The 24,317-nt window shown below is 34.5% G+C and overlaps 1 protein-coding gene across 12 annotated transcripts in view; it reads right to left on the reverse strand.

Annotated features, from left to right (window-relative positions):
* Positions 1 to 375: 375 nt before the first annotated feature.
* Positions 376 to 24,317, reverse strand: part of tweek (transmembrane protein KIAA1109 homolog tweek) — a 211,042-nt gene continuing 187,100 nt past the window's right edge. For 11 of the 12 annotated variants that reach the window (XM_083121295.1, XM_083121294.1, XM_083121287.1 and 8 more), the window contains 14 exons: positions 22,306 to 22,466; positions 19,424 to 19,606; positions 18,756 to 18,981; positions 17,775 to 17,959; positions 16,459 to 16,639; positions 15,357 to 15,514; positions 14,052 to 14,247; positions 13,330 to 13,550; positions 12,159 to 12,428; positions 9,882 to 10,070; positions 8,751 to 8,921; positions 6,678 to 6,808; positions 3,461 to 3,672; positions 376 to 2,464 (listed from right to left, as the gene is read on the reverse strand). In XM_083121295.1, the coding sequence (XP_082977421.1) occupies positions 2,248 to 2,464; positions 3,461 to 3,672; positions 6,678 to 6,808; positions 8,751 to 8,921; positions 9,882 to 10,070; positions 12,159 to 12,428; positions 13,330 to 13,550; positions 14,052 to 14,247; positions 15,357 to 15,514; positions 16,459 to 16,639; positions 17,775 to 17,959; positions 18,756 to 18,981; positions 19,424 to 19,606; positions 22,306 to 22,466 (2,701 nt within the window). In that variant the 3' untranslated portion in view covers positions 376 to 2,247. The remainder of the gene's footprint in view (positions 2,465 to 3,460; positions 3,673 to 6,677; positions 6,809 to 8,750; positions 8,922 to 9,881; positions 10,071 to 12,158; positions 12,429 to 13,329; positions 13,551 to 14,051; positions 14,248 to 15,356; positions 15,515 to 16,458; positions 16,640 to 17,774; positions 17,960 to 18,755; positions 18,982 to 19,423; positions 19,607 to 22,305; positions 22,467 to 24,317) is intronic. The other variant, XM_083121289.1, reaches the window with a different exon arrangement.

Genomic DNA, 24,317 nt, shown 5'->3' on the forward strand with positions numbered 1-24,317 from the left:
CTCCAATTGTAAATTTGTTTCACAATTCTTTCTTCGGGCATTCTTTCAATATGACCCAACCAGCTCAATCTTTGTGTTTTGATAAATCTTCTTATATTCTTACTCTTTATTAATATTTCAAGCTCTTCGTTTGTTTTTATTCGCCATATATTATTAGATTGTCTCGTTGGGCCATATATTTTCCTTAATAACAGAGTGTTTAAAAAATTGCACGTAGGCACCAGGCAATGAAGAAATATACAGAACAAGAAAGTATGAACTTTAGAATCCAGCTGGATATATATATAACAAACTGTGAATATGCATGTATGTACTAGAAGTAATGTTGTGGACAACAACGATGAAATGGTTGAAATAAAATCACATGTTCATATATTGAATTCAACATATTTACTGATGCCAAAAAATGAATTTTAATTACATATAAATTTAATTCTAACGATCCTTAGTCAATTGCACAATATCAATTCAATAACAGTGTTTTGTATTATTTTGCTTTAATGTGCTACCACATAAAATATACATTTCAAAATTTAAGTTAATCTAAGCACCTGTAACAACAACAAAACACATTAAATATAACAAAGAGACAATATGAACAAAACTAACTACTTTTGAATTTTTATATAATGTGTATTTCATGTTAACAATTCTGCACTAAATAAAACAATAAATATCACATAATCATGTTGACTAGAGTAATTTTTCAAATTAATAAAATTAGTTAATACATACATTAAGATTGAATTTTTGCCTTGAGTATATGTAGTGCATAATTTCAACATATAAATTAATACTGTTGAAATAGCTGCTCCACCAATTCTTGAAGATAAATTCATTGGAAAAATATAAATTAAATTGACATAAATGCACAAATATTTATCATTCTACATGTAAATAAATATATTGCCACAAAATAAAGTAATTATACTGAAATAATTGGAGAATGAAATCCTTGAGTACCTACTGAAGGATAGGTTCATATTTCACAAAAAAAAAAAACAATTAAAAAGAAAAAACAACCACCTACATCATATTTGATCCACATATGATAATGATAACCAAAAGATAATATATTTAATGAAACAACTTCTCAATTCACAGAGTACCTAGTAAAACTTTCACCATTCCATCAATGTCTCATTTTTCCCAGCATTGAGAATTTGACATTCAATCTCACTAAAGTCACTTTTTTTTCTTTTTTTATTAATGTCCCTGTTTTGCATTAACCATTCATGCCAAATATAATTTTATATTATGTAGCATGATAATAATAATACATTATTAGAACAATATATCATGTATTATACATACTTTAACAACTAGGTACCTAGTAAATTTGATTTTCTATCTATTGTTCCATTGCGAGAATTTAAAAATTACTTTCTTTATTCTGAGTAAAGGGCGGACCTCAACGAACGTGCTAATTACAAATTTTGAAATTAAATTACATATTTGGAGTGTATAATTAAAGTGTTTAGCAACAGCAATACATTTCTGGTTTAGATTAACATCTAAAGCATTAGAATTTTGCCTCATTCAAATATTATTACTTCACATTGAAACATGGTCAAGTTTGGCACTAGTCTAATGAGCTATGAATATGCAACACTCACTTTATATTAACAACAATAATAATACTGGTATCTAACAAAAACTTGTGCAAATTTGTGATTCAGAAACATTTGATACTGTTCCTACGTCAAAGGTTTTTTTCAATTCTCCTTATCGAACTGCTGTTACTAAAACCAATTGCAGTTAAGTAATAATTTGCTTCACTGTATCAGAAAAACTTTTTACACAAGACTTCAATATTCTTATGCTTTATCACAGAACATGGTTATTTACTCTATTCAGGTTATTCCTTTTCCTTGATGTTCGCTCAATAAAAAGCTCCTCCATTATCCAGGAATGATTATGTTCTAAGTAGGGCAATCAGAAACTTTATGCAGCTAACCTACAAAGCCAAGCTCATTAACTATTTACATACAGAACCGTTCACAAAATGAGAAATTTTGTATCTACTTGTACACTTTTTTCTGTACAAACAAATTTTCTAATACAAGTACAATGCTTCTTGGACAAGATATAATAAATAACACATGTAAATGTACAATTTGCTTTGGAGGTAGACACATACAGTAAGACTAAATCACATACTTACAAAAATCATCTCAGTCTTGCCTCTGATGCCAAGCATTAAGAGAAAAACCTCCGAGGAGAGAGCTTAGGGAGAAAGACCACTCTTTACCTGGTCTCAGTCTTTCTTTTCTCCTCGTCTGGCTCCTCCTTCACTATCCTGATCATGCGTATCATGAGGATCGAAAGAACCTTGTCCAGGGGGTCCATGAAGCCCCTCTGCATCCACTTGGGGATGGTCGTTCGTGCATGAGAAAAGCCAAGCTTCTGAAGGATGTAATCCACTCCGTATGGTTCGATGCTCTTGCCAGCCCACGACAACAACCTGAAAAAATTCAACATGTGCACGATGCAATTTTTAATACGATATCGATATGAAATAGTTTAATTCGTAGAGCAAAAAGTGGCCCACAGTACAGAATAAACATCACTGAAAACTTAAAAGCGTATGAACAAAAAAATGTCCGGTCAATGCTTGGGCCCATGATACCAACAAAGATTGTATGCCTCTAAAATGTCACTTTTTCACTTTACCCATTAAGTATGCACATGAGCCACATTAATTGCAAACCACAGATTAACATGACATCAAACTAAAAACTTATTTTCTAAGTGCTTCAATAGCCCTTCCAGTTCCAAGAACAAAGTTAAGGGTTATATGGTACGGTTTTCATAACCTTACCCACAAAACTTATGAACAGACTACAAAATTTATTAAGAAATAATAATAATTTGCAATGAAAAGAAATTTCACAATATTTACAAGAAAATATACTTGAAGACCTTAATATACTTACTTATTTTATCTTTTGTATTTGTATAAAGCTTTAATATTTATTTCTTGAATTTCTTTGGGTGGGCAGAGCAAATTTTAGTTGGGTTCACCCACCCTGGCATACACAGGGGTGAGGGGGGGGGGGTAATAAGGCTACAGCCCACTCTGAAATATTGAGAAAATCAACATTTTCAAATAAAACCATGAAGAACTCTGTGAAGAAAACAGTGGTCAATGCAAACCTACCTTAAAACGACCCCTGATTGTCATTTTTTTTTAGAATGGAAAGTTCTAATTATATGAAATATCTTATTGTGTATGCTGGCCTCCTATAAAGCAGCTATGTACTATCAACCTTTACAATTCCAGCCTTCCCCCCCCCCCCCCCCCCCCCCAAAGTCCTGCATACTCCAGTGCCTGGCACCATCCCCGACTGCAGGTACACTATTTTTATTATATTATTATGAAGGAAATGGTAACATGGGCGATTGTGAAGAATTTGAGTTTTGATTTTTTAAAATTGCTTTTGATGTGTCATTTCCGCACCTGACTGTGGGCTCCAAATGCCACGTTTTGCACATGTACATCCTCCAGTCTTTGAGAAACAACTCCGCAGGATCAAATGCTTTGCGCTTGCGTTCTTCTTCAGAAGCTGCTGCACCGGCTGCTGAAGACGTAGATGGCGTACTGGAAGCATCTGCCCTCCGTCTCTCTGGATCTGGACTTTGCGCTCGCATCCCAAACTGGGAAGCTGTGATCTGCAACACATGCAATAAATTGTACTGAAGATATGAGAGTAAAAAACTTCTTACATCATGTGCTGGCAACATATTTGTTAAAAACAATAAAAACAGCACAATAAAAAAACACTTTAGGAGTTCTTCCTAAAGTGTTTCTTATCATGCTGTTTGTGTGTTTTCTATTGTACTTAATGAACACTTGGATTTTTCCCATTTACGATCAACACTAAAAGAGTTCTGAAGAATGGAGAGACCATTAAAGTGTATGTGCCAAAACAATCATTGATAATGGGGTCAATAAATTGATAGTGGGTAATCTTTAATGCATTCCATGTCAAATCAACCGATAAAAAATATTTTTGAACCTTTAGGATTCAGATTATTTAGTTTTTTTGTTTATACATTGTACCTATCAAGAGGACAAAAACTGCCAAATTTTAGATTTTTTGGGCTCTTAGTTTTTGAGTTATTGACTTTCAAAAAAGCAAAAATCCCAAAATTTGACAACATTTTGAAATCTTTAAACAGCTGTAGATCAAAAACTATTTGATGTAGAGAGCTCAAATTGGGGTCGTTCTCTTCTGCTTTTAATTAGCTTTAATTTGAAATGCAACATAACTGTGGTATTTGAATTTTGTAATTTTTAAGAAACTCAAGAAACGTTTGTTTCAAAATCTCAAAAAGTCACATTAAAAGCATCACTTTGAGAGTACAAAACACAGATCTTCACTTAGGTATACCAAGTCTAGCAGTGATAGATCAATTGCTCTCACATCTCGAATCGGAGAATTTATTGTCTTGTCGAAGGCACATTTCATAAGCGACAATCTTTTTTCACCCTCCTCTACGATAAGCTGGCAGACTGAAAGGAGCTTCTCAGCAGCCTTTTCATCAATCTGAAGGGATTTAGGTAGAGACTGCCACCAAAGTAAATCAGACGATTTCTGTTTCTACCTCACTACATTTAATTCACCCGCTGCTGTAAACATTGAAAGGTTGTAACAAATTACAATATTCATGTCACTAATCTTATTTAAATAATACAATCTATTCATTTGTGTGTGTGTGTTTGCATGTATGCAGAAAAGAAGGGGGAAAATGGACAATGCATTAAAGATTACCTACTATCAGTTGCTACCCAAGTTCCAAGGTCACCACATACCACTGTAAACAATCAAGAGACACAGCTAGATTTCCTCTTGAGACTTGTTCCTTTTCTGTTATGACTCGTAAAACTGACTGGAATACTTCACATATTTTTTTCTCTCATCAATAATTATGTTGTGTTAAGAGTCATGATATAAATACTTTATTCTTCAAATACCTGTAAAGGGGATCTCAGACCAAAACAACAAGTGACAGGTGACAAGCGACAGCAAGGATTCGCACCAAAGTGACAAACAACACGTGTCCCTTCAGTCTAATAAAGAAGCATTCGCCTCTGCATGCACAAACAACAAACCGAAGCGACATGATGCACTTTACTGAAAAAAGACCCAGTCTGAGCAACATGAAAGGGACAAGCAAAATGTGTCACCTGTTGCATGTTACTTCGGTCTGATAGCTCCTCATACTTTTATATATTAAGATTGTTGAATACCATGTTATTTTTTATAAAATATATACCAATGCATTGTTATTAAAAGTGATAAATATTACTAATTTTCATATATTCTTTCGAGCCCAAAAATTATAAAATAGACTAGTACAAAGACTTCAACATCAACCACTCAACTTAAGTTATGGTTTTAACACGAAAGTCAACAAATTTAGCAAATTTCGCACACAAATAATTAATTGATGTCTTCAAACCATATATTTGTATTAAAAAAATTAAAAATGGTGATTTTGAGATTTTTTAAAAAAAACTTTTTCGAGTTTCTTAAAAATTACAAAATTGAAAAACAACAGCCATCTTGTAATTCAAATAAAAGCTCAGTAAAAGCAGAGGAGAATGACACCAATTTGAGCTCTTTACGTCATATAATTTTTGATCTACAGATGTTTAAAGATTTCAAAATGTCGTCAAATTTTGGGATTCTTGCTTCTTTGAAAGTCAATAACTCAAAAACTAAGGGCCGAAAAAATTTGAAATTTTGCAGTTTTTGTTAACTTGTCAACTTTACTGGTACTACCTCTGCACCAAAAATTATCAATTTCTGAGATGTCAAGATTCAGACCTTGGTTGATTTGACATTGAATGACCCGATATCAAAAAGTACTGGTTCGAATAAATAAATAAATAATAATAATAAAAAAAAAAACGACACAAGCAAGATATTTCCAGAGTCTGAATGTTCCAGAACTATTTCGTGACCAAATTTGGTAATAAGAATGGCTTCCAGTAAAAAAATGATATTGTCTCAAATATTTCAATGTTTTAACTTATTGAGGTTCCACCATGGATTGAATGTTGGGTTTTGGTATTTGACCACGTAAATATTTGGCTTCAACTCAAAATTAGGCATTTTGTAGCATGAAGTTGCTTGTGGCTACTATTCGACATGGGGCAACTAGTGCCAACTCCCTGCAACCAAGAGAACTATATTAAACAGATATTGGAACAGTCTATTATATTGAGAAAGTTACTAATTTGCTTCAGTATATGTATTAAACTACTGTATTTTTCATTCCTCGAAACATTAAGAAGCACTGTTAGATAACCTGCATCGATGATGATGTTGAATGTTAAATATCAGAATTTGATCTCACAAACCACCACAAGAAGTGCTGAAATATAATTATTACTGACATTAGGAGTTGCAATATTTAGTTTCTAATATTTACAACTATTTAGAGTATAACATTGAAGCATTGATTAGGAAAATATTACAGGATCAGCCTAAAGAAAAATAACTAAAATATAAGTCACATGCATTTATAATTTACAGCCCATTATAAAAAAAAACATTCCTTTTTAATAAATATTTTTCAACTTTCAATTCACACACTTTCGACAACACCTCCGCCTCCTTCCAACGCACTGACATCCTGAAACTATTTGGTTTCTCCTACCAACTTACCACTTTTTCCTTCTCTTTCACATAGGAGGAGATCAGATCATGAAGGAAGAAAAAGGCATCGGCATCCACTGTCACAAAGATGTGGTCTTCAAATTCTGTGATAAAACTGCACTCCACCACAGGTTTCTGACCTGCAAATTGAATCAAACCACAGTTTTATTCCATGTAAGACACAAAAGTAAAAGTAAATTACCAATTTACAGTGTATCCCTGATAAGCAGCCACATACTTATTGATTAAAGTTCTAATCTGAATCTCACAGAAGCGTGCGGTAAGGAAAAGCGGGGCAAGCGCCGCTTGCGTTGTTTTTTAAAACAAATTTTTCAAAACCATTCAGTTCGAGAACATTTGGTGAAAAGTTGGTGCTTGTGATTGTGAATCATGAGCGACCGTGTCCTGAACTGTGCATAACCAAACAACTAAGAAAGATGGGAAAGTTTTCATTAGGCAGTTAAAATATCTCAGTACAACAATATTATTTGGTTATGTGGCAGCAATCATCATTATAAATTATTTTGTTGGCCATGTGTTTTGTTAAATACAAATTTAGGAACATGGAACTATACAAGCTACAGTGACTTGAGCAATTTTTATAATGCAGTGCAAATACATGATCGTTCCCAGAATCACATCTGCGCTTGCATCCAACTGAAGACAAGTCATGATTCATAATTCTAGCCAAGTAAGAAACCGAAACCCGTCCGTTTATTTAAGATCAAAACTTTATGCTAATAGGATGTTTATGATTTTCAGGATTAAAAAAGAATGGAACTTAATTTACAGTTGTCCTCAAATATCAAGTAAATAATTATTTTCTTCATGGTTGAAATTTACAAGTTTATATCGAGATGCTGTTTTTCTTCTTTATAAACCATGCAGCGAAGATTTGATTTTACGGTATGTATGCACTTCACACACTCAAGCCCGATACTTCACCATTATGCACATTATTGTAAGTAGGGATGTGTCTAGGCGTAGAAATTCTTATAATTAACCGAACCCATCGCTTGCCTATTACGAAAGGTCATCGCACGCCCCTGGAATCTCATACGGTAACTAGTAAAGTTGATTAAAATGTATGCTACTAGTGTATAAAGTACCAGTTTAGTTTTTAGGATACATGGACTGATATGACATTTTGCACACACTAAAAAGTAGTGCTAAGACAATGACTGTTATCAATAACAAGAGCCACCTATTTATGGTAAATAAAAGATCAAGACATTGGTACAAAAACTGGGCATATTTTGGGACCAAAAGTGGTATATAAAATTGAATATTGGTGTTAAAATTGTGAATAAAACCCTACATTGATTTTAAAACTACACTTATTACACAAAATTAACATTTTACTTTTAATAGCACATTTATATATTTATCAGAGTATTAAGTTTATTCCTGTATAAAGGAGTCCATTTTTGCTTCTCAAATATTTACAGTAGAATTAATCAATTTCCCATAATTTGAATAACTCACAGGATAATTCAAACCTCAGACGATGTTGCATTGGTAAATAAATCCTAAATTTCATGTTGGTTATTTTAATAACCAATACCTATCAATATGTTATAAAGTTCCACATGTTCTATGAAGAACTTAAATGGTTTATTCAGCTCCTTAATTTTAATCAGTAACTGGAATAGTTTTTTTGTCACAGAAAATTTAACTATATATTAATAGTCACCCTAATAATAATAATAATAATAATAAATAAAAAAAGAGTACATAAATTATCCTTTTATATTTATGAAAAAGAAAAAAATTGCACCAAGTTACAGGTCATATACAGAAACATCAGACTGATAAAACTAATAGCAATTTGGCGATAAACCCATCCAAATACATGCTTATACCAGTTGATATTAATTAGCATCACCTAATGACAAGCTGCTAGGCTCTATCAAAACCACTGTTCCACTGTGGAATTGAGTTTATCTCTGTGAATGTACCATAAGTTTATATCATGTGAAATGCAGAAGACTACACTTGCTGAATAGACTATAGAACGCAACAAGAGGAGTGAAGATGCGTTGAAGGAAGCCTTTTCAGAGGTGAAGAGACAACGTGGCCTACCTGTAACATCAGGAGTTTTTGCTGTCTGCAGGTGTTCTGTCTTCAAGTGGAGCTGAAGCGATGGCAGGGCAAAAATCACTTCCCTCGTGTGGTTGGGATCTTGCAGCTTTGAGCTGCGTCTCTCTGAGCCATCGGTTTTCTCACGTTCCAAGCTTGGGAATCTATCAACGGCTGAAAAGAATAATACATTCTTGCAAAGGCAGAAGTACATATATGCATGATAAAATATTGGAACGGTTTTGAATAAAATTACAAGCCTGTGGAACGAAGTCAGACAAGATCTGTACAACAGCTTTGTCAGTCAATTATTCAGCTCCATCTACAGTTAAAATATTAAAAGGATTTTGTTAGAAACATATGCATGATCCCTCTCACCCTGACTGGGTTCTCACTGCTTTAGAAGTGTGTCGTAAAATGCCTCGATGCTTTACTTATTTTATTCCAAATGTATGTACTATTTATCACTTTGTAAAAAAAAAAGTTGCTACTTGCGCAGCACTCCAGGTCTTTGGGAAGATAGGTTGTCCCCTCCCCTGTCCCCTGTAATTTCAAATGTGATAATTATTTACCAATACACAAGGAACATAAAAAAAATTACTCTCGGTAGAAGTTAACCACGATGTCCCCTCTGCCCGTTCTTTTAATCCACCCTTGAGTGTAGCCAGGTCACAGGCTTAAAAAATACTCAATACAGTATTTAAGATGAATAGTTCCTTGGCATTAATTGGCACCCAAGAAATACTGCATTTCTGAAATAATTTACGTAAAATAAGTGGATATCTTCATTAACACACTGCTTTCTTTTTACTTTTGATACTACTGATTATTTAATATTTTCTGGATTGGTTTCATGTTTAGATTTTTACAAACAAAATCTAGCGAAACCCAAACTTTTATAATGTACCTGATGTGTTCAGATTTGTTTCCTCTTTTAGAACACTTTGTTTGATCAATATATTGCTTTTCTTGTATGCTCTAAACGCCATCAGTGAGTAATGGTCCCTGTAATTTTAGCGTAGTGCATTTTAAGGTGTAATGAATTAAGATGTTCTGTTCAGCACATGGTACATGCCTCTCAAAAATCAATAGCAACACTAGGGAAAAAAATGGTGTAAACACACCACTACTCACCATCAATGTCACTATTAGCAAAAGCATAATGAAACCATTCTTGCAATGTGCGGAACTGCGGAGGAAACAACACGTTGCGACTCAATCTGCAAACTGTAGCCATGCTGTGGTGCTGCGCGTGTGGCTGCTCTGCCATCATTCCCAAGCTGAATGTTAATGTCTGGACGACGTGGACATCCTGCAGGTCGTCTGGTAAGGAAATGAGGTTTCAGTCACTATTCAACACAGTGAAATTTACAAGCAAGTAGCAGATACTACGACCATATTTCATGAAATTCTTGTGCATGAAGAAATGCACAAACCAAATTTTATAGGCTCTCTGAAGCATCTATATCATCACGCCTCTTACATAGAAATTTGTGGTGTAAGTATCTTGCAAACATATTTCTCTTTTACAAAAATGGTCAGCAAGAAATTTTAGTACATACCAATAAAGTATTCCCATAAAGTTTACCAATACTGATGCAATATTAAATAACAAACATTAGACGATGAACTTGAATCCTTCATTCCTTCATTTATGCATGCTACAAGTTAACTGGAATAAATTTTGCAATACAAAATGGTATATTTATTTAGAAATTCACCTTACTGCACCAGAGTACACAAATTATATCTTTATGCACATTTCTAGTTTTATATTCTTTCAAAATTTAAAAAAATCAATTTACAGAGAGACAATTCTAGAGAATAAAATAGAATAGAGTGAACGTATGCACACAGTTAACTGTAAAAATGTACATTTTTGGAAAACAAGTATTTGAAGTGATATGACAGCATTTTCTATTCAATAAAAAATTATTTTCTATTCAATAAAAAGTTAGAGATGTTCTGATATATTTATGAAAATAATGTTAATAAGTAATGGTAATCTGACATAAGATGGCATACATTTATGCAAAATGATACATTAACCTTATGACAATAAAATTAATATATTGTCATATTAAGATTTGAAATGGTTAGGCTAAGTTCAGAGTTCCACATTTGTCCAATAGTAATAACAATTTTGGTCATGGAAAAGATCTCATTATTTGTACGATCATTGATATTTTGAAAAGATTATACTTTGCAAGTTAATCTTTAAATAGTCTGTTTAAACTATATAGACATTTTTTCACATAACTGAATCTTGAAAGTACTTCGATAATGGCATAATCTTTAAAAAAGATTTGGAACTTGTGATATAACCCAAGTTATCTGCTTTCATCTGCATTATCAAGCAAGCATATGAACCCATACCTCAAATGGATGGTTTGATGAGTAAGACATAAAGTGGTACCAATATCTTCTACACTTTGGATGTGATTTAATGAATGTGGATTTTTGAAAATTGAAGGATGGAAGCAGGCACGTATCCAAGGAGGGGGCTTAGGAGGCGCCGGGCTGCTTCCAACGTTACAAAAGTTCCCGGATTTGAACTGGCCAGGGATCGAACCCGGGACCTTTAGCATGGTAGTCAGACGTGTTACCAACTAAGCCACGTGGCCAACTGTGTTAACATATTAATTTGAATTCTGATTGGTTAATATTACACACCAGACAGGTATATATGTAAAATGATGTGCCAGTCACGACTTGAGATTTAGCCGAGGGCATTTATCAAAATGATTAGTGAGAAAGATTAACAGAATTGGTTGACCACGTTGTCTTCTCTTGATTTATTCTCACTGTCCCGTACTTATTTTACTTATCGTAATAACCTCAATAAAAAATTATTAAGAGAAAAATCTAAGCGAATTTTATTTTGAAATTCATTAAATAATTATCAACAACTATGATGCCAATAACGTGCAATTATGCAGATTTATTGATTTATTTTTATATCAAACATTATTACATTGTTTCTTAATAAATATTAAATCTTGCAAAAAATGTCAACTATTAATTTTGAAGATTCCTTGCCATCATTCACAAAAGGCTGTTTTTCTTTTCCAGCAAAGTTTATTGATGAACAATCTATAAAATGTGAAATATGTTCAAAGGTATACCACACTTGGTGTACTTAATTACAGGCAGGATTAACAGATGTCACTTGTGTTGCTATTTCCTTTTTTCTTATTAGTTTATTTTTTTTTTTTTTAACTGGTTGATACTGATGGATCTCATATTGCTCTTATATTACTACCTTTCTTGCTATTGCTTTGGAAACTTTGAACAGCAGCTTACAAAACTATACTCATGATGAGTGATGATGGAACAGTACACAACTCTTTAAATTTATTATTAAAAATGAAGCCAAGAAAGACAATACTTGTGAATCAATTTTACACTTACTTTCATTTGATGGGATCTCTTGAGCTTCTGTGGCGAAAGATATGCAAGGCTCCTTCAAACTAAACAGGGCCCAAGACTTGGACTTGAAATTGATTCCATGGAAGCACGCCAGAGAAATGTTGATTCCGTGGAGCTCCATTGTGCCACCAAGCACCGTGCCTGTCATGGGGAGGGGGAACGACAGGGTGGAGAGCTGCAAGCCTGCCACGTGGTTCAGCACCTTCTGCCAGTGACGGTGGTGCCTGGCATCCACGAATGTACTCGATGTTCCTGGAATCAAGTAAATGTATTTATGTCTATGGGATAAATGGTTCTTCGATGTGGAAAACCTGCTAGAAGCACTACAAACACAGCTACAAACGAACGTTCCATGTTGCAAAGTATTGTATTTTCAACCACACAGTAAGGGGTGAAAGCAACAACATGCCATTGATCCTTTCTACAGGGGTGTGGTGACCTTTGGAAATGATGATCGCCTATCCACCAATGTGGTTGGTTTTTGCTCTATTTTTGCAGGAAGTCAGCAGAGGAGATACTTTTGCCCTATAACAGCCATCGCAGGTATAATGCAACTTCTCAATGTAATTGGACATATAATTCTAACAAGGACCCACATTCAACCTAGCTGAGCTGATCATTCAACCTATCTGAGTTGATCAATTTTCATGTGACTTACCAGTATTTCATAGTATTTTATTTGTAATAAAGTCAATTTCAACATGCAAATACATCAAGAAGACTTAGGTGGGTAGGCCATGTGGCACATATGGGAGAGGAAAGAAGAGTTTACAGGATTCTTGTTGGGAAACCTGATGGTAAGAGACCTGAGGGAAGGCCAAGGTGAAGATGGAGGGATAACGTTGAGATGAACCTAAAGGAAATTGGTAAGGATAGAAAAGATTGGATTGATCTTGCCTAGGATAGGAATATTTATAGATTGGAATATTTAGATAGACACATAGAAAGGAACATTTAGGTTTAAGAAGGCTAGAGACTTAGTTAGTTAAATACATTGTTTTCCATTATAGTGCTTTTACATCTTTGTGAACCTATAAGCATCATGCAGAGTACAGCATACTGCTCACAGAAAGAAATCTTGAAGCTGTGACTTACTTAATCCCACACAACTTTCAACTTTCCAATCCTATCATATTATTTAATTATCTCGTACCTTCTGCAGCTTTTCGTTTTGGGTGTGGCTTCTTCCTCATGCTGGTCCTCTGTGCACGTGGCTGCAGACTTGAAAACACCCGTTTGCTGCTCTTGAACTGCTGCGAGAAGAACTCCTCCAGCTTGTAAAACATCTTCAGCAAGTCTGCAGTGGTTGACTTTGATATCATAATTTGAAGTTGATCCCATCCCAGATCTCCATGCATGAAAATCATCGCTGGCCTATGGGAAAAAGTATTCAATCAGGAAAAAAGTTTTGATATGGTAGTCAAAGGATGTGAAAATATATGTGTTACTTATCGTAGAGTCTTACTTATACTTTCATGATGAGATTTAAATTTAATTGAAAGCAAACATCCCTAACAACTACATGAAAAACAATTAGTCTGGTCACCTGATAAATCAGACATGGTGTGGGACAATGCCACAACTGACTGTACTTGTTACCTGATCCTAACCCAAAACAAAAAGCTCATTTTCTCGAAATTATCTGAAATGGAGTTGAAGCTTTCTTTTAAGCTTAGTATGGCAGAATAGAGCAGACCTGATGGCTACCATGTTCTGCATATGCACCATTTTATATTCTGAATTGTTGCATCTTGTAGCAATCAGTGATAAGCTGCTGTGAGGCATCTCAAGCCCTTGGGACATGCAGTACCTTCTCTATTGGGCAACCAATAATTGAGGTTATTGACTAAGACCCATATGTAATAATTTCCCTACCTCCTTGTGGGTATAAAGACTTCTGAAGTCCTCCTTCCACGGTTGATTTTCCACTCATCTCTCAACGTGACGTCCAGAGAACTAACCCTGCTCATTAGAACACCTGTGCCCATGTAGTCCAGTCGAAGCTCCAGGGCAAACAGCTTCAGGCCAACTGTGTGGTCTGGTTCTGTTCCAGGATCTTCTCGTATGTGCACTGAAAGGGGACTCACAATAGTAAATCTGCATTTCAAGTTGTTTGTGTTTTTGTGTTTCTTTTTCATGAAAATGTGTATTTTGTGGTCAAAGTCCTTTTACATGTTGAAGTTGAAATCTTTACACATGGGTTTAATTTTATCTTGTGAATTAGTAAGTTCCAAAACAATGCTCGGAATGTTGTAATATTACAAGAGCTGGGTTACAACAAGTCCAGTTTTTGCTGTGGTCACATCCTCTTTTAGCAGCCTAAAATCTCTGTGTAAGTGTATTTTTAAAATTAGTCTGAACGTCTGTGTTTGTCGTTATTGTCAAAAATCAATGACCATAGTCAATTATCTGTCATGCTATTTTCAAATATTATTTTTTGTATGCGATAACACAAAGTTTGATGTTTAGTGAGCATCTTCTGTTTTGAACTCATTTCATTTCTAGTGTTTGATAGTTTATAATTTGAGCACAAACATATTATGTAATGAAAATTCAATGTTAGAACTGATAAAATCCAAATATAGTGGAACCCTGATTTTACAATTTTCTGCATTTTAAGTTTTTTCAGCTTTGCCCCCTGAAAAACGTAAAATCAAGGTTCCACTGCGTCACCTCGTAATCAAGTTGTTATTGCAATCAGTGATTTCACACACCCAGTTTATGTATCCCCTTTTTTGGCTTTTCAAATATGGTAACTCCATATCAGTCTTTATTTCAGACAGTAGGAACTTTTATCAATTATCAAAATCCAGGATATGTGGATCAATTGCAACAAGGTCTACATAGGATTTCCACTCATATTGGCAAAGCAAATTTCCTGACTTTTCCAGGCAAATTTAAAATAAATTCCAGAACGCACTGTGTGTGTGGTAACCACGTTTACTCAACACTGCAAAAAAATAATGAATATAAATAACAAAGTATTCTCATTTGCAATGGCAACTACAAAAACAACATGACATTTTCACTCATTGTTGGATGTATTTTCACAGATCCCCGACTTTTCCACTCATAAGTTGATTCCCCTGACTTTTCCCGGTTTTTCAGGTCAGTGTAAAACCTGTACTAACAGGTGGTCCTTATGCTCTTTACATCTAAGCATGAAGAAAATAAAATTACCATAAGTGTCTATTTTACTGAGCTCAATAGTTCCACCAACGATGCCCCCTTTTGCATCCAAGCTTGAGCCTCCAAGACCAAAGCCAATGTACATGTTCTTGTGGCCAGTGCTTCCTATTGAAAGTCTTCCTTCTGATCTGAAGTCTTTGGTTAACCACCTAAAAAAAATTATTACACTTATTATTGGATTTTGTATACTAATCCCCTGTATACTGTCTTACACTACATAATGCTTAATGAGATAAATTATGTTTTTATGGGGAATTAACTTTATGTTATTTGATAGCATATTGTAAAATATTGTTCCAGCCATTAGAGGAGCTAACTTAGTTTACATGCAGTCCTTCACATATGAAGTCTTTGCACTTTTATTTTTCTTATTTTACATCATGAATCACAGGGAACATAAAAATTGATCATTCCACTGTAATTTCATTTATACATGAAATATATATATTTTAGGATACTATCCTAATTACCACTAAGGATCTAAGATATAATATAAAAATATATATTTCATGTATAAATGAAATTACAGTGGAATGATCAATTTTTATGTTCCCTGTGATTCATGATGTAAAATAAGAAAAATAAAAGTGCAAAGACTATGTACTTGGGAGCATTTACACGTCAAATTAACTGTTACATGCTCCTTAATGAAGAAAAAGGACACTTACAGTTCAGTAATGAAAATGGCCACTCCAATTCATCTGGAAGGGGTTCGCACGTATCCAAATGGTTAGTGCTCTTACCTTTGGTGTCAGTGGTCTCAAGTTTGATTCCCAGTCGGAGCCCCTGAAATTTCATTGTTGAGCCAGCATCATGAGGACAATTAGGGAGTTGCTTGAAAATAAGAAGTAACGAGCTATGCTCTCCAAAGCGAGAAAGCAGGGGTAACGGAACTTGATGTGCTGACCATGAGTCAACTACTGAAAAAAAAAAAAAGACTGGAAGCTCTGGACCTCAGAGGGCTTTTGCACCATGGAATTTGGAGTTTAGTTTCTTATAATACACAAAGAGGAAAGAAAGAAACTTAACTTTACAAAACCAAACAGCAAGTACAGTCTTACATACCGCCACATTTAGCAGTGTATATACTTACAAAACATTGCCCATGACGTTGCCCATATTCATATGGACATTAAGCTTAGTGAAGTTTACTGCAAACAACACCAGAGTCTCCCAGGCTGAGCCTGCCTTCTGCTCAGGGCTTGGGGTTTGCTGCTTAGCCTCAGAGTCACGCTTTCTGCCCTCTGGAGGGAGAAAATTACCATGGTTAAAAGCTGCAGAAGAAATAGTAAAATAGAAGAGATCACATTTTGATTTAGGCAGCTTACTATTAAATTATAGGTACGGACCTATATGAATATTTTATTCTCAGCAATACTGTACAAATTCAATGTAAAATGACAAACCTCACGATTTTTATTATTTTTTTAAAAAAAGTGTTATTTACTGTCACTTTTCTGCCAATTTTTGGCTAATTATGACAATGAGGATGAGTGGTGATATGATGAAATTGATGAAGGGACACTCAACAAGGTCACCCACATTCTTCATTAATGTATGTACCAAGTTAAGTATGATGGATTTTACCAGAGAAGAGCAAACTGTTAAAATACAAATTCATTGTATTGTGCACCCAATTAGAGACTATAGGAATGCCAAAATGGTAAGCATACACAAACACGATATGCCTATATCAGGAGATATTGATAAGAGTTTAATCAGTCTCATCCCCATTAAATTAAGTAAGACAAGTAAAGCAACAGCTTTATATTCAATGACTAGAGGCATGCATATTTTGTTTTTAACAGAAACAAGAAATGTGAAATTACACATTATAATGATCATTCTAGGTGATTTGAAAATGTTGGAAGGGCATTTTTCTACCACATTTTGCACAAAATAATGTAAAATTATGTACAAAATAAACTCTTTGAACATAAAATTTTACAATATATTTGCTGACACAACACTATGAATTTGCACAAAATTAAATTATGTTGTTTGCATGGACGATACAGGAAAACTGCAGTGTTGCATGGCATTTTTGTTGACCAGTGTGATTGGACTCTGGAAAAGTATAGGCCATTATCAGTGATTAGATTAGAATCAAATTTTGGTTCCACAGTATTGGCTCAGTTCTAGTTAAAATATTGTGTGTATTGTGATATATAAAAAAAATAAAACACAGTAAGTGAAATACGGTATTTATCATTTAAAATTAATTACACCTTTTTGTTACAAGGTTGTCTTTTTAGCTCGTTAGCAATATTCTTCCTAGCAGATCCTTTCATAACTCAAAAACCTTCAAAATTGGAAACTGAAAGGAAAAACTGAAATAACAAACAATAATTCTGTACCTGTGCACTCTTCCATTCTACATCAAATCAAAGTTCATTTCAACTCACTCACCCGAAAAACCAACACTGTGCTTGGAAATGTCATTGTCCAGGCTGAGCCTTAATCGCTCTCGAGACGGCACCATGGGACTCTTCTCCACCGGAACTGAGCGGGACAACAGGCGCTCTTCACTGAAACGGCTGATGGGAAATGAACCAGACTGCATAGGAGCTTTTCCATCAAGTGTATGCGTACCACTGCAAACAAACCATAGTCTAAGAGAGCTTACACACAAAAATCCATTCTACATGGAGTAAATCTTCCTGGACTATTTATTTCTTAAAAGAAAAAAAAATAAGTGTTTTTATGCTTGTAACAACTGTAAACTGTTACAAAAATAATTATACAATACAAGCAATGCATACATGCAAGAAAAAAATATTTGTTTTTCTTACAGAAAAAAATATGTAGGCAAGCGGTATTAGAAGGGCAGGAAAATTTCAAATATTTCCATGATATGCAGCGTATTGTGGTCTTTTTATGCCTTCATATCTAAAAATCCACAAAAAGTCTCTCGTCTACTTCAAATATATGTAAGCATCATATGTCAGAAAACACAATTCCATTATCAGAGGTTAGTTGCTAAAAAGCTGAAAATAACTGACAAAATTACTGTCTACCTGTCATTAACAATAAAAATATGTATCCTTTCTCCTTTATGTACTGTGTGTACTTGCTTTCTTCACCTTCTAGTTGGTTTTGATGGTTAGAACATGGTACATCCACTATGTTAACAGCAATTTTGCTTTCTACCTTTATATTACTGTTAGATTGCATCATCTTTATTGAAATTTTATAAATAAAACATTTCCCAATATTAACATCAGGGAATATTTTATTCTCAAAATTATCACAAGAATTCTTCAAACACAATTTTGTTGGGAATACACCACCACTCTGAATACTTGAACCCAATTAATTTGATAAATGAAATGACCTAATTAATTCAATAAATGAAATGACCTAAAGTTTCTAATGTCTACCAGTGCATACCCATTTTCAAACACAGTACTCCTTCCACCAGGCTGCATTACACTGTCATCTTCAAGACTCGATGACGAGGAATCTTCTCCTTCACTGTAAGCTGCACTGATGCTTAAGTCTCCCAGAAAAAGTCTTCTTACAATACTTCGCCTGTACCAGGCTTTAGGAAAAGCAAGGATTTCTGTCAACCTTCTCATGTCATACTTGAATGATGCTGATCCTATGTCTATGATAGCTGCAAAGATACAACATGTAAAGATTTAAATAAAAGTAACCAACATGGTATATGTTCATGGATGTTCACATACATAATATTTGTGACAACCGTACTCACATTAGCGATCAACTGATATTAAATTTCATCTGATAGCAATATAAAACAAAAAACAATTGTTGAAAAACCTCAATATCTCATTCACTTCCTTAATTAATACAACCAGATGACTGTAATAGGTTTTGCTAAAATAAGCACACAGTACATTTAGTAATTTACTTTTCAAAACCATGGTATATTAATAATGCTTTGAATTAATATGAAAAATAATAAAATAGCACAATTTTAGGTTATTTATAAAAATACCAGAGCAGTAAAATATTCAGTAAATTACCAACACATTGATATATCGGCCAATACCTAACTTGCATACAAAACGACTAGACAAACACATTATACTTACTTGAAAAACGGATCACTGCTTGGCTCTGGTCGGCTGCTTTCAAGCCTTTGGCTTGCTCCATCTGTTGCCCGAAGTTCAGCTTCCTGCTCCGAGACAAATGGAACTTCACAAATTCCACATTCACATTGAGGGAATCCTTTCGTTCGCTGTCAGTCAAGGGAGACCACTGAGCCTCCTTCAAACCTACGTAAGACATGAAAATGAAAATTAATAATTTCAGGAATTCTATACACATGAATCTATTAACTGTTAAGATTCATTCCCTGTTTTCAAATAAAGAATCATGCCATTTAATTCGCTGCTTCTCACATGTCCTGCTCTAAATTGTTATTTTTCCTGCGTGTCGAAGTTTTTGAAGGAAAGACAAAACAAGAAGGAACATTATTTTCCAAAATTAGAAACTAAACATTAAATATTGTCCACTCGTGGATGGAAATACTAGCTTTAGATAAGTCCACTTTATGCCCAGATAGGGTAGTCGGAATTGGACCTTTTGTTTAATGTAGGATCCGATCCACTATGTGCCTCCACAGAGTATCAAACTTCGGAACTCTTTATTGCAAGGGACCTCAAAACTAATATATTGTTTATCTATCTGTTTCCATCCAATTCTATTTGTATATTTTACACTGTTTATCTACCTCATAGTCTAATTGAGATGATGATGATGAATAGTGAACAGGACAAACACAAAGATACATATATGCCTTGACCAGGGTTCGAAGCTGGAAACCCTAGCTTGACACTGCCTACCCCACCAGGAGCTGGCTGTTATTTAGATGTGAACCGTTCACTAGCATTTAGCGATAATATAAGACAAGAATACTCTCCCTGTCGTGTAAGGTTCTAACATGCTGTGAGATTGAGGTGATGGCAATCGGCCTGCAACCACCCACTGCCCAAACAATGGGATAGGGGGAAAGGCATGTATAGCGCCCAATATGCATGTAAAAGGAAAGAGAGACCTCCAACTCCAATAGCCTCTAGAAGTGGCAGGAGCCAAATATACCACAGCCCGGAAAGATTTTTCATCCCGTGAATAGGCACACAACACCATAAAATACTGAACAACTAATTTCTTTGTGATTAATATAACTATTATTCACTAAACTTTCGATGTAAGTTCAGAAATACATGTGGTATTTTTGCAACTTTACCACCCAAGGAGCAGCCGATGCTGTTTCTCGCAGAGTTCTATCACGAGTCCTTACATGTTATTGTCACCGAGAACATCAGAAAGCTGGAAAACTGCATTGTGGAGTGCATATCTATCATTTGCACTCTTGTTTCTTAAAACATCGGCCACATTTAATGAAATGTTGAAATCTATGAAACTATCTCTTCTCACTGCCCAGTAGTATGCTTTTTCCATTCATATGAGTTCAGTTGTGTTGGTTGCATGCACTCCAAATTCTGTATGCAATTCATTCAGCCCAGAACTTGCTTTCAAAAAGTTCAGACGTGAATGCCACTCATCAGAAATAGAAGTTATTCAAAATGATTGTTGGAGTTTCAATATTTCTTTCTCAGCAGGTCATGAACCATTTGACATTTATAACTGCCTCAATTTATGGAGGCACTCTCAAAGATTTCTTTTGTAATAGGTAGTGAGTGCCCTGTTGTTACTCATTTGGCCGCTAGGAGAAAGGTTTTACAAGATGGCATGTCAAGACTCTGAGAAGGTTTTCCCCTCTCGAATTCCATCAAAGGCAGTCAGTTACTATTGACCAACACCCTTATCTGAAAATCTTCTTTCCATCATGATCCTCAGGTGTTTTAGCTCTGAAGCAGCACAGACAACATGGCTTCATTCTCAGTCACTTTGGTTTGCAGAGTTCCCTATGATTTTCTAGGTCTCAGTTGGAAAGCCTCTCTAGCATAGCCCACTTGTGCTTCTGGTTTTCCACTATGCAGGCACCATGTCTCCTGAAATTGTGCACATCACCGGCGATGTGTTGTTGGAGAACAACTGACTGACTATGATGAAATTCAAGCACAAAAAACATCTTATCAGAGCCATGACCCACTAACTTGTAAAATCTGCCTCTAGCGGCCAAATGCATAACTACAGGACACTGCCTATTATGAAGGAAAACTCTGAGAGTGTCTTCATGAATTAGTGCAGTTGTAAATGCTAAATGTTTCACGAGCTATTCACAAAAAATATTGAAATTCTGACAATCATTTTGAATAATCTTGTATATAACATTCCCAAATTGGGACTATGATCGATTTCTGACATCAATATTCTGACTTGAAAAGAGTACCAAACTGTATGTCTCGTCCATACATTTCTTTTGATATATTACAAGACTATATTTCGACGAGTTTGAAATTTGATCTTTTCGGGCCACAATATGACCTTGAGATGACCTTTTGAGGTCAAAATTTTTGGTGGCATGCACCTAGTTTTCTGTCAGACCCATGACTGATTGATTTAGCATAGATGCCTGTTATTAATATACCATGCAGGTAAAAGTTTTTTTTTAAGCTTTTTTGATACTTGGCTGGCCTGTTAAGATGTTAACCTCCTAACCATGAAAAATAAAATGTTGGAATATTTTTTAAGTACATTTAGTGATGTTAATTGTGCAACTGGAGAAAAACAAAAGATTAAATCTTGCATACAACCGTAAGAGCTCAAGATGAAGAGAAATATTTTTCATGCCATCCTACTCACCTTCAAAGGAACTCCCAGATTCAAATTGAGCATAATAATCTGCATTACAATTCATTAAATTTATGAAGTTATTATTACATCTTGGATTTGATTCACCACAATATTCATTCATAACACTGGTTCCTTCCATTTACTAATGTTTGTAACATTACCCAAACTACTGATGTACTTGGAAATGTTGTGTCAATGTTTAAACACTTACCAGATTTTTTGCCACCACCATATGGATGGAAAATGTAGACTGAAAAGTCAGCCAAGCAGCCTGTCACGCTGAGGCCTCCAATAGCAGAGGAGCTGGACTCTGCACGGCAGCTTTCTGGGAACTTCACGTGGCCATTCTTTGCTCCACCATCACCAAATTCACTGGAACAAGCAGAACAAGAACTCATTTTTCTCTGTCACTCTTGGTATTCAACAAAAACAAAACAAACACTTCGAACCAATACTGATGTATTTTGCTTAAAAATATTTGCCAAATCATATGTGACTTAAATGGGATATTAACAAATATTGACAGAAAAACAACACAAACTAAATAAATAAACGATAAACCAAAAAAGTTTGGTTATTGACAATTTTTTTATATACGATTAGCAAATCTTTTGATTATAGTATAAGTTAGTTTTGATTTACCTGTGAAATGAAATTCAAAACATGATATCAAAGAAACATTCAATCGAGAATAATCATATATTCAGAGTCTTAATTTTAATTGGAGTTTCAACTGCATACACTGGGATTACGATTACGACTTTAGAAATTCAAAAGACAACAATGAGGAAATCCACTGCTTCCTTCCTACTTCTTTCCAATAAATTAATGATTTGATGCTTCTTATATTTTTGATGCAAAATAATCTAACACAGTTATTTTTAGTGGTTATTATTTTATTTTATCTGCAACGTTTCGTTCTGGTTTCCCAGAACTTTCTCAAGCTACGTTAAGATATAACTATAAGATATAACTACACTTGTATGTATATCTTAGTGTAGCTTGAGAAAGTTCTGGGAAACCAGAACGAAACGTTGCAGATAAAATAAAATAATAACCACTAAAAATAACTGTGTTAGATTATTTTGCATCTATAAGAAGTGGTTATGCGAACCTTTAAGAAGAACATATCTTATATTTTTACTTGTGGAAACACAAATTTGTGTTGACTCTGTATTGTGAGGACAAATGAGGAGCTAAAAGTAGCAAGGTATAGGAATTGTAGCTTTCCTAGTGATGTGATTTGAACAAGACAGTCAGGTTAATTCGATGTTCGTGACCCAATGTTTCGAGTGCACACATTGCTCTCATCATCCGGGAATCAAGCAGGGTGTAGTACAGGAAGTTGGATAAAAGGGGTAATGGGACTCGATGCACTAATTAGCCTGTCTGAGCACCAATTGAAGAAACCTGTTGGCTGGTTTTGACTCTTGAAAGGGCTGTTATGGCACAGACATTTTAATTAAAGCATAGCTTACACCTTATGCAAACATGTTTATAAATAAATAATGTAACTGATTTTTACATTTACTTTATTAGTTTTTCTGGCACATTTGCATTTTTAACAAAATAATACTATTATCCTTGTCAACCAGGGATGGCGACAGGGGTGGGCACGGGTGGGCAAGTGCCCACCCAAAAATTCCTGTGCCCACCCGATTGCCCACCCAATCAAATTCAAAAAGTACATATTCTTGGAGATAGCTATATGAATGTTTCGATATTTTACTTGTGAGAAATGTTCACATATTGTCAACTCATAAAAAGCCAATTTTGTCATTACAGGGTAGCTACGATTTTTTTATTACGAAATTCCCTGACTTTTCCAGGTTTTCCAGACCAGAAATAAAATTTTTCCAGACATGTTTGTCGTCATGATTTTTGCTTTTGAACCTCATGTTTTTCAATTAAATATGCAGGCACGTTAATTATTATGAATATGAATATACACAGTTATTAGCTGAAAATTTACCAAGTGATTAATACAATGCTATTCAATGAAAAAATAAATAACTATTGTACTTACCCATTTTCACTAAGTCATTACAATTAAGGCTGTGTAAAAAAATCAATAAAAAAATGTGGCATATATCAAAGCTTTACAATGTAACCTGTATACAACCTCAATTAGCCTATATCAATACAAATGAGAAACAACAGAAAATTAGGTCATGTACCTTTAGAAAATAAGCAATAAGTTTAATGATTATATTTTTTAACTTA

This window comes from Lepisma saccharinum, chromosome 4 (assembly GCF_977018435.1).
Source record: "Lepisma saccharinum chromosome 4, izLepSacc3.1, whole genome shotgun sequence".
NCBI lineage: Eukaryota > Metazoa > Arthropoda > Insecta > Zygentoma > Lepismatidae > Lepisma > Lepisma saccharinum.